This window comes from Rhea pennata, chromosome 14 (genome assembly GCF_028389875.1).
Source record: "Rhea pennata isolate bPtePen1 chromosome 14, bPtePen1.pri, whole genome shotgun sequence".
Lineage (NCBI taxonomy): Eukaryota > Metazoa > Chordata > Aves > Rheiformes > Rheidae > Rhea > Rhea pennata.
The window spans coordinates 855,601-867,453 of NC_084676.1; the positions used below are offsets into that span (position 1 = coordinate 855,601).

Genomic DNA, 11,853 nt, shown 5'->3' on the forward strand with positions numbered 1-11,853 from the left:
CACTGAGAACACATACATTTGTTTTTTTAAATACACTTCTTCTGTTTACTTTTAAAAACTAACATTCAACTAGCCCTGGAGGACTTGCCGTGAAAACCATCTGAAATGCGGAAGCTAACTGTTCAGGCAAGATCTTCTTCCTTACTCTACTGTTCCAAGGCATGGCTAGAGTCTTATAAGAAGGCCTAAGAAACTCCAGTGGCAGCTGGGAGAGGTGTCACCTTGTGTAGGTGCTACCACAGACACATGCGTCTGGATCTCAGGAGCCAGGCTAAGCCCAGGATGAAGGAGAGGACAGAGCAACTTCCAGAAATTCATGTCTCCATACCAGCACATGACACGGCCAGATAAGGCTCTCCTAATTCAGAAAGAGTCCAGTGTTGCCCTAGATGACACCAGCAAACACACAAACATATGTGATGTCCATAGATGTTACGTACAAAGTCACATTGGAGAATCACAACTTTTCTTTCTGGTCCTCAAATCAACAGACATTTTCTGAGTTTGCTGCTCCAGAGATACTAAAGTAGTGTCATCCCTTTGTGGAAATCCCAGCCTCTCCAAAGTGCCTCAAGCAGCACGGAAGATGGTTAGCCATTTCAGGAAAGAGTGGCCCTAATGCCTAGTGAATACACACCTTATCTCTGTTGATAACACACTTATCTGAGAAGTTGCTTTAACCATTAGAATTTTTTTCATAGAGCATCTTATTCTCTTGGGCACGTCCAAGAAGCGATGCTCACATGGGCCATCTGCCAGTGCCCTCATTAGCACAGGCCAAATAAGAGCTCCCCATTTAAATTAGCACTAATTCCAGACACAGTAAAATGAGACCTGGAGTCCCTTTGCATAGGGCATTCCTCAAGATTACCATCGTTTGTTACAGTCAGACTGCTAAAAGATCTTAAGCCCACAGGACAGGAAATACTTTGCAAACAGAAACTCCTCACTGCAAGAATCCACAGAGTAACCAAAGACAGTTGTGGTCCGACATGGGACGTAGTGGACAATAAACAGACAAACCAATGTAAGGGAGGAAGACTGCAAAGACAGAAATGCACATAACCCTGTTTGTGGTAGCAAGGTGCAGGCACACATCAGCAACTAGACTCCTCATCTGCCTGATCTTTGCAACAAAAGTACATTTTGTTGAAGCACTTGAACAAAGGTACAGTTTCCTGCTTCTAGGAAGGCAAGGCCCAGTCAAGAAGAGAGGTTGGATCAGTGCTCTCAAGTTTCTTATTTCTCAGTGCTTTAAACCCCAAATGCCAAGCCACATGTCTGATGCACCTAAGCAGGTCAAGATCACATGAAGTAGCTATTCTGTGCAAGCTACAGTGAATTGCTGTGGCAATGTGACGCCACACACCAAGCCAGCTGACTGGTGAGCCACAGACGAAAGCCACCGGCTATGCCAGGTATAGGAGATCCTGGAGCAGGACAGAGCCAGCTGATGGACAGCGTGAAGAAGGAGCCAGCCATGTGTGGCTTATACTCAGGGTGTGAGACTTGACCAGTTTTGACAAACAAATTTCTGGATCCCTTTAAACGCCTTTCTGATGTCTGAGCCTCTGGAGCCACTGTTTTTAAACTTAACTCTGTGACCACCACAGATAAAAGCTTACAGAAAGCTGTAGCACCACAAAATCCCTTGATTCCAGAAGCACAGGGCTTTAAGAAAATTATCACCTGCCCCATCAGAGCTGGCCACACAGCAAACCAGAAATAAATAGAAATGACACAGACAGCAGTAGCCTCACAAAGCAACCACTGCAGCCTAAAAGTTCCTTACCTCCAGGACTGCTTCTCTTTAAAAAACCATCTATCCCTGCAGGGTGAACTGCAATGCCTGGCAATGACACTGTGCGTCTCCTCCTTCCACAAAACAGAAGGAACTTTAAGAACTCCACAGCTGAGTGGCAGAAAGGATTTTATATCCTTAAGTGCAACCTGTGATGGGAATTAAAAGATTTGCCTTGGCAGCTTGTCCCATTGCCAAACTGCTAGCAATAGTCTCCATCACCACTGAATATGTCCCCTCTTTAACAGAGGCTCTGTGTTCTCACCATACTAATGAAAAATGCTGGGTCTCTGTGATTTCCCCAAGTCCTGTGAGAATGCCATCATGCTTCCTCCTGTTATGCATCGCTTCACTCCTGATTATCAGCGTGCAAGTGTCTGTGTGGGAGATGGCAGCTGAGGGAGCACCCATGCATTGTGCATACCCTGGCCCATTCCTGTGAAGTCTGGCACACAGCATGCATTTGCAGGGAAGTTGTGCCCTGCAGCTGTCCTTACAAGTGCTCCCCTGACTGCTCCTGAAAGATCCATCAAGCCCAGTGCCCCCGGACAATTACTTAGTGGGTCACACATTGCCATACTCCAGAGTCAGAGAGCTCCCACTCAATCACCACACTGAACACAGTCATTTCCATTAACCTAGTTATACCACAGAATTTGTTTTTTCCAACCCTTTATTTACCCCTTGAGCCCAAACTCACACAGCAGGCAACAAAGTGAGAAAGGCTATGTCTGAAAGGATACCACAGCTAAGGCCTCATGGGACAGACCACAGATACCAGGGCAGGAGCCGCAGAGGAGGACAGGTCAGCAGACACTAACAAACTTGCTTGCGCTCTGCCAGCACCAGTGGATACAAGTCAGTTCATTTCTCTCTGTGTAGTCCCAGGGAAGTCTCCCAAGGGAGGATGAACAGACTTTCTCCAGCGTACTTCAGCCTAGAAGCACAGTCTGTATCTAATTCAAACAAAGCTCAGCTAAGATGCGAGACAACATAAGACCTCGCTTGTGTGAATAAACCTAACGTAGCCTGCCCACAGAGAAGTGTTGTGTACTTAAGTACTAAATAGCAGGGAAGGCAATTGCTTTACTTAAATAAGGAGCCATATATTTATTTGCATCGTAAGTATAAGCCTCTGTAAGTATACTGAAGTAATGTATTGAACTGCCTGTGTTGTTTTTCCCAGTCATCTCTGAAATGCTGTTTTATTGCCTATGGCAAGGCATGCAGAGCAGTGTATTTGGTTATTATTGCAACTGAATCATACTGGATTTTTATGCACTGAGTTGCTTACATTTCACTTCCCACTAGTTAATTAGTCATAATAAAGTAGAAGCTAGTTTGCCGTGTTGAGGGAGCAGGGAGGCCCACCTGAAAAGGACACAATAGAAATTAGGACTTTCTTGTCTACCCAGTGAAGGCTTTCAGTAAAGTTTGGCTGAAACTTTATCTAATGGAATTTGAAATGCTCAATGGCTGTACAGTATTGTGTGAGGAAATGTGCAGGTAGAGGCAGTAGTTCCAAAGAGTCAGGTACAAAGCGCATCTAACAAGCCAAGTGCGGGGACTTCTGGAGAATGGAAAAAAACAACATATTTCACTTGTGAAGGTCTCAATCTTGCTGCAGAGCTAGGACCTCCCTGAGACCAGCAAGGACAATGCTGAGGACTCTCAGAAGGTGAAATAGTCAAAATAGCCATAAAGAGGGGAAAATCAGGCTTTGCCAAATAGTATATTCACATGTCAATAGGGTGCTATGGGATAAATTAGAAAGAAGGTGAAAGGGATTCAGTGAATGCAAACTGCAGCACAAGCATTAAAGCTTTGAGTTTATTTCCTTGACGTTGTTAATAAAGATTTCCTACCTAGATGTACTAACATACATTCAGGAGTGAAACATTGGGACTAGATTTCTTTTTCCAGTTCTCCTGTGGAGTGGATGACCTGGAGGACTTTTTAGCCTTTGATTCTTTATTGGGCCAGTAGGGAGAGCAAGACTCAACCCCTTCTTGTAAAGTACTTTAAGATCCAGGGACAAAATGATCCATATAAGCACCAATATACTAATGATGACAAATACTTTGTACATTAGGAACAAATTGTTGATTGCTTATCCATTAGGTCCTAAACATTAGTCCAGAGACAGAGAAATCCCAATTTCTCCTACATCCAGAAGGAGTCATAATGGAAACAATCACATCTAGAAGGGAAAAAAAAGAAAGAATTGGGGAAACACAAGAGATAAGGCAGGACTTCCCTTGTGCCTCCATCTACTTGTCAGCTTTTTGAAGGCAGATTCATCCAGGAGAGCCAGTGCAGCATGCAGTTAGCTACAGCCAGGAAAGAAGGTCAAATACATCCCACTATGCCCAGTCCACTTGGACAGATCCCAATGTCTCTGATGTGAGATATTCTTTCTGCAATGCTGTATTTGGTCTAGCCAGTTGTTTCTGCTACTTGACCAGCTGATGGCTGGTAAATATAGTATGGAACTTGAATACAGGGAGCTAACTTGTTTCCTGGAGAATAAATTGTTTTCCAGAATTCAGTTGTGTCCTTGAGGTTTCCCAACTGCACTTTTGCCTTTGAATATGATGTGTGACTTGTCCCCCTCTGCACTCTGCTTCCAAGAAGACTTACTTACTATCCAAGTGAGTATGTATAGAGTACAAAATTGTGACCTTTGCATGCAGAGCTCAGTCAGGTTGCATCGTGTCCAAATCCTCAGTCTGCCACTTCCCTCAATTCATGCCCCAGTACATTAAAGTAATTGAACTTCCAGTGACTGCACCAGCATTCACTGACCACTCTCAGCTCCATCTTCAACTCAGAGTCTCTGGCAGGGAGCCACATACCAAGCAAACATGGTCCCCATGCAACCTGAGTGACTCACAGACAACCAAGACCCAACTAAGTAGCTTGTGGGGCAGTGAGGACCTGCCTGGGGGTAGACTCATCTAGCCTTCTGGATGCCAACAGACATTAGCAGACTTACTTGGATCTACTCCCTTCTTCTTTGATACCTTCAATTGTACTTGTTGGAATAAGGCTGCTGCTTCTTGCTGGGGAGGTTGGGTAAATAAAATCACCAGCTTTTTATTGGGAACCCTGTTCAACACTACAGATGCCAGGAACTGGGTACACCCTGCAGTCAGTCCACATGCTGTGTGGCTTCCCAGCACTCCTGCAACTCCTGGCTATGCTCCAGACAAACTTAGCCTGAAGCCTACACAAGATGAAAAATAGGAGGTGGCTTACATGCCACCATGTCCCTTTCACACCTTCTTTTTTTAAGAAGGCAATGCACCTCTTGGTCAACTTCTGCTGCTCTTCTCCAGCACCCTACTGCTTGCCGGCATTTCTCCCGTGCTGTGACAGAAGGTACACAGGCAATGCTGTAAAATTCACAATGGCTAGAAACCCTGGGCTGGATACAATACAGTACCCCAGGCTCCCTGGACCATTTCTAGTGGCAAAGGAAAGCATCTCAATTCATCCCACAGTGGGAGGCACCTCAATTCATCCCAGTAATCAGTCACTTTATCAGTCTCCCAACCTTCACATCCCCAGTGGCATCTACGTATTTGTACATGCATAAAACACAGAAATCAGCTGCGAAGTCCACACCAGTTCCCACCAAGACTGTCTCTAGTCAGAGCTTCCTCCAGTTATAGAGGGTCCCCTCAAGAAGTCATGCTGCCAACAAGGAGGACCAGGGAGACATGAAATATACACCGGTTTGTCTCTAGCGTTTGAGGGCAGGATGACACTAGTGTCTTCTGGCTCTCGCTCCTGCACTGCCACCTGTGGTTCTGGGAGAGCACTACCTGCTGTGGACCTTCAGGCACAAAGGTGACTTTATGACCTCTTCAATTCTACTGCAAATCTGGGACATATCTTCTACATCCAGCCAGATGCATTGACGAAGACCACCTTGACCAGAACATCTGTGGAGGAATCTAAACCAAGGGACATCTCCTGCTTTGAGCTAGCAGACTGCTTAACTGGAGTAGCAACAGATTTCTGGTCTGCTGTGGGAGGAGGATGTCCTATCAGGCTAACACAAGTGATAAGCCTCCAAGCAAGCACTGGAGGTGTCGTGGTAGCACTATAGCAGGGTGGCAGCACCTTCCTGGAAAGCATGGCCTCCTGCTGTTGCATCATCCCCTCCCTGGAAGGCACTGCCCCTCACTCTTTGCTCCACTCCTAGTTTGCACCAGGCTCCCATGGGCTCTTGACTCTGTTGTTCATTTCCACTGAGGCAGCAAGGGCAGGAGAGAGGCTGGTGTGTGGTGTGGAAGCAGCTACATCCCATAACCTACAATGTTAGTTCAAACAACTCACATAACTGACTGTCAGGGCATAGAACTGCGTGAGCTCAGGCACAGTGAGCCCATGTGGTCAGCTTCCTGCTGTCAGACTGATACACAGCACTTCCCACACTGCCCTATCCTGCCTCTATGCATCTTAAATCACACACATTCAGACTGAGCAGCACAAAGCTATCTCCTTGTGGCTGGGGAAGCATATGTTCATAAACCAAAGCAAAAAAGCACACTATCACTGTGCTACTCAGACACTGGTAACAGCTGCCAAGTAAAGTGGGAAACAAAACCTAACATTTTGCCCTCTTTTACTACCAAGATGCTGCTTCAGCTGTAACCTGGCTAGACCAAAGACTGCCAGAAGAAATTATGCTGCCAGGATTCCTGGAGGTGTACTAGGCTCCTGGACAAGCCCAACTCACTGTAGGCTCCATGCTGTCATGCTTGCCCTGCTTTAATACTTAAGCTACCTCAGCTAGCTCTGCCTTAAGTAATGCAGCAGCATCTCCAGCTTGCAAGTGGGACACCCCTAAAGACAGTACACCCTGCACTCAGAACATCTGAGATCCCTAAATCCTTTTCCTTTGCTTTGGAGTGTCTGTGGGCAGACACTGATTCTAATCACAGCTTTTCTGCATTTGTAATAGGGTAAAGCAGAGTAAGAAACCCAGAAAGAAGAGTGAAAAATGAGAATCAGCCTTGAGAGCAGCTGTAGCTTTTTAAACTGATGAGTTACGTATGGAGATCCAAGAAGGTCTGAGAAACAACACACACACAAACCAGCACTGAACTGTTAAAATGACTCACCCAAGCTGTTCCTCTGTGTCATCAGTACTTAGCGCTTCTGAAGAGCCCAGGAATGTGTGCAAGCACACCTTGCTGAGGGCCTCACTATATGTCTCCTGGGTAAGGGAGATATCCTCTGAATCCACGCTGCTCTGACTTGGCACACTGCTGTCCTGCAGCTGTGTTTTCTCCTTCCCAGTAGCGAGCACTGCGTGCATGCCATTCATCAGCGCTGGCCCATCATCTCTGCCACTCTCACTCAGTGCACACTCCTCCTGTCCCCACTCCCTCTGTCTTTCATCCGGCTTCCACGTGGCGAGGGCTGTTTCCAGATGTTCGTCCCCTTGGCCCATGCCGTCACTGGGCAGACTCTCACCGTCCTCTCTTTGGGAAGGCTCAGCATTATCCAAGGGGCTGGCTTTCTCACTGGCAGGCTCTGAAGGCTCACTGAGCTGCTCACTTCCATTGTTACAGGCTAACATAGCGATCTGTGAGCCCGAGGAATGCAACTCATTATAGTCTGCAGAAGATAATGGAAAGTGAATGTTCTCAGTCATATTCTGCTTGTTCTCACAGTGCTTATGGGGTTCCTTTCCCCTTGGTTAATTCAGGCTTGGGATTATCTACAACAGGAAAGAAATAGAGAGACATGAGCATCTGCAAGAGTTGTCAGAAAGGCATTTGTTGATAGCAATTCAAAGGGGCAACAGTTTAAAGTGGAGGAGGGCCAGCACCCCTCAGGCCAGCCTAATTTGTTACTGGGAGCAGCAAGTAGTGGCAGAAGTGGGGAGGAAAATGCACCCTCTGCCCCATTCCCAACACAAAAGCAGAGAGGGATGGTGCTGGCCTGGCTGCAAAAACTAGAGCTCACTGACCAGTGCACTAAGATCTGGAGGTGAAAGTGATGACTTGCTTCCAAGCTGCAATTGTAGTCCTGAGCCATCATAGGCCCAGGTGCCCCTGTCTTACCCTCTTGGAGCAGTACAGGAGGTGCATGGCTCAGGCAATGCTTCCCAGAAGTGGAAAGCCAGGGTCCAGGACTCAGCACAGTCTTGCCAACCCTCAGTGGCCACAGAAGCACTGAAGCAGGTTTAGCTAGAAGCATCCAAAGCTAACAGTCTCGAAGCACCTGTGCATGCCCCTAAACCAAAGCTGAGCATGAATAACTGTGGCAAAAGAAGGGGACCGGGGCAATGAAGCCCCTCAGCTCAGGGCACATGGAGGCAACATGGGGCTCTGTAGACTGGTTCCCACTCATTTTCTAATTATTCAGTTGGTCTGGCCAGATCAGCATGAGGACACAGAATCTCACAGATAATCCCCAAACAACTCCAGTCTCAAAGGCAGGAGGCCTGTTACCTGCAGGCTGCTCGAGTCCTGGCTGTGGTGACCAGCTGCCTAGGACTGGAGAAAGCAGTGTGGCCCTGCTGTTTCTCCCAGGCTAGCTACTGAGGTACTATTTCCAGGTCCTCCCTGTCCACCAAAAGTAGGGACCTGTTTGTTCGCGTGAGGGAAAAAGGAGTAAGATGTGATTTTTCTTAAAGCACCTGTGATGTGCCAATCTGTATGATTCTCCCTGTTGATTTTGTATTTCCAAACAGCTTCTTGCCTGCCAGAGTAACACTTTTCTCTTCCCCAACACAAAAATGCTGCTGAAGGGTGTCATTAGTTGCTGGCTAAGAATCTAGAAAATGTGTTCTTTCTGAATATCCCACGAGAGGCTCTTTCTGTAGGACAACGGAAGGACACTGTATTGCACCAGACAAATGAGAAATATGGCTTTTTGATGAAATGAGGCACTTCGTGAACACATTCATTGATGTAAAAGCAGTTGGTCTTGCTAGCACCATCCTCAGTCACGGGCTATGGCCTGGTAGTGCCATGAAAGCTTTTCTCCATTTTAACCCCTGCAACTAAAATCAAGAGACAACAGCACCATCAGAAATGATCTTCTGTGGAAGCAAGTACTCTGTGTGGAGTTTAGGCTGGGGCATGGGAACAGCTGACTTTGTTTTAAAAGACAAAGGATATCTTTGAGTAGAGAGCATGGCTAACCAGTTAAAGCAAACCTGGGTTTAAACCTGAGAGGCTGCGAGAGTGCCAAATGGCTGCAACAGGCTCTGAGCATTCTAACTTGCTGAGTTGCAGCTCTCATTAAAATCATTCATTGCTCTATCAGCATAGGGCCTTACTGGTTCTTGGTAATAAGAGGTGCTGGGCTTCAGTTGCCTCCACTCTTACAACTCCTTACCCTGTGGAAGCCGGGAAGGTGTCAGCAGCCTGTCCCCCTGCCTCCAATTTTCCTGCAGCTGGGAAGGAGCAAGGGAGAGATGGGATTCGAACCCACTCACCTGTCTATGACCTGGTTATGGATAGATCCATGAAGATTCATGCTGAGATGCAGGCTGAGCAGGACTGCTGCAGAAAGCAAGCCCGATCTCAGAGCTTACCACTCTAAATTCATAGCACAGGCAAAGCCCAATCTGAACCCAGGATCTGGCTCCCTCTCTGTGTCCTGTCCCTTGCAGCTAGGGGATGGACTGGGCTTGCAAGCTCAGAGCTCTGCACAAGACAGGCCTGGGGGGGAAACACTCCTCAAGGTTGCACATGCTACAGACAAGAGCTGGGGCAGACCTCTCTTTGAGACAACATGGGCAGTTTTACCTCTTTTCCACGTGCATCAGCATGCATCCTTCGCTGTCACAGCCAATGCAGCATCACCACACCTATCTCACTACAGCAGCCTGGCTCTTCGGATAGATGCACAATCCCTGCCTGTAATAAGGGATCAGAGAAAGTGAGAAACAAGTCAGAGAAGGGAACCCCATTGATCTCCTGTCGCCCTGGTGCTGGTTCATGTCAAGCTGTTTTTCAGAACCGTTCTATGGCTGCTGTTTGCAAGATACCACTAATGGTCTTTCCTCTACACACGTTGGTCCTTCCTGGTTTTCAGCCATAGTGTCATAAAAGCTGAGTGCATCAGTTATCCTTAGAAATGGCTGTTGACTTCTTCCCTCCTACAGCCCCCACCTGACCAGAGCAAGGGAGCAATGGGCAGTTTCATTGCAGGCCCCAATACAAAGTTGCTAGTAAATCCACTGAATGTCCAATTTCATCAATCAGATTCACAGATAGAGACATCTGTATTGTAGATGAGTCCCCCCAACAGTCCTCCCCTAGCCTAACAAATGAATTAAGAATCTAGCTCAAGGTCTTGGAGCGAATTGTAAAGAAAAATCTGAACTATCAATATCATTCATGTAGTGATGTTCCCTTTGCAGAACGTATTGTACAAAGCAGACTGGCAAGGGCACAGTGATGCCTCTCTCTGTGGTGACCCCAGGCCTGAGGAGCATGTCTAGTCACCCAACTAGGGATACAGATACCTACAGACAATTGCCTAAGCTAGCAGGCCAGGCTTGCTACAGTCTATGGAGATTGATGGACATGGCTGCATTCCACCGAATCAGGATGGAAAACCAGACGAAGCACTTAGCTTTCCTGTGCACTTAGAGCAGACACAAGCCAATGCAGTATCTTCAAGGAATTTACCTGCAAAACTATCAAGACTTTTCTGAGCATGATCACACTTCAATCCTGGATTATGCTAAAAACCTAACACGGCCAAATTTTTACACTTTCCCATGGTAGAGGTGTAATTCAGACTTGCAACACAGAGCCAATGCTCAAATCTTTGGAGAAATTTTTCCAGTATAGCTTTGTTGGCCTTTTCATAACCTGAGTAGAAAAATGTGGGCTTGTTTTTTTGTTTTTGTTTTGTTTTTGTTTTTTCCAAATCTAGTTTTTTAAAACCAGAAAGAGGTTTAGACTGACATTCCTCTCCTCCCAACCACCCATATCAAAACTTCAGCAGGAACCAGATACCACCCAAGCTAAATTCTAGTCAGACAGTTAAAGCTTGGCACAGCTATACGCAACCAGAAAACAGGAAGCTAAATGTGGTTGGGAGTTGGGGCTGCACAAGCAGAAATGTTGGCAAATCTTAATAACTCTGAAGACTCCCCCTCCCCTCCTAACTGTAATCTGCTTATTAATACTATTAGTATCAACAAATCAACATTACTGTTATTATGCAGTATAACCTACTGCATTATGCTTATAATGTTTCACTCTGTGAAGTCTAACTGGAACATTTACAGTTTGGAAGAAGGGCTGAAGAGTCAGTTAGTTACTGTTAATCCCTCAGGCATGCTGTGCTTTGGCCTGGGTTTCCATCTGAGAAGAGATCCTGAGAAAGCCCAGGGAGAATGCATGAACAGACTATTGATGTGCCAGGAAGACCATCAGCTCTCAGCTTCCGGTGAACTGTTTTTAGCAGAGCCAGAAGTAGGGATCTGTCTCTCTTGTAGCCTCCTAATCCCTCTGGGATGTATATGTTTCTACAGCACACACATGGATGGAAGTTGTCATGGACAAATTATCTGACAAGTCACTAGCTACTAGAACTATGCTTGCAGCGATGGCCACTTGAAGCACACCTAGGTTACAGGTGGCTGAGGCTTCCCAGAAGCTCCAAATGAATTGGCTGAATTGTAATGGCCTGCGGCTCAACTCCCAGCTGCCACGGTGACACTCACACAGAGGTCATGCAACTAGCTCTTGCCACTCTCGATTCCACAGCAAGGTCAGTGTGTCCTGTGTGAGCTTCATAGGGTTTCTCTTGCTCTGCAACCCCATGAGCTCCTCATATGTTGTAGGATTGATTTATGAATCTCCTCTAGTTGGGTCAGGTGCATGGACAAAGGCCTGGGATGCCACAACTTGGTCTTAGAGAAAGACCAAGGAGGGCAGAGGAGCTGCTTGGGATGTAAGTTCATGTGGAAGTACCTGTCCCTATTATAAAGACTGTCCATGTCTGTCTCCAGCAACAGCTGGAAGGTTACCACTACCTTGCTTGTTACCTCTCGCCTGAAGTAGCCG

The 11,853-nt window shown here is 46.6% G+C and overlaps 1 protein-coding gene across 1 annotated transcript in view; it reads right to left on the bottom strand.

Moving 5' to 3' along the window:
• The window catches only part of PSD2 (pleckstrin and Sec7 domain containing 2), a 57,814-nt gene extending 50,345 nt beyond the window's left edge, over window positions 1-7,469 (bottom strand). Inside the window, exon 1 of the mRNA XM_062587444.1 lies at window positions 6,934-7,469. Within this exon, the coding sequence (XP_062443428.1) occupies window positions 6,934-7,469 (536 nt within the window). The remainder of the gene's footprint in view (window positions 1-6,933) is intronic.
• Between the last annotated feature and the right edge of the window lie 4,384 nt (window positions 7,470-11,853).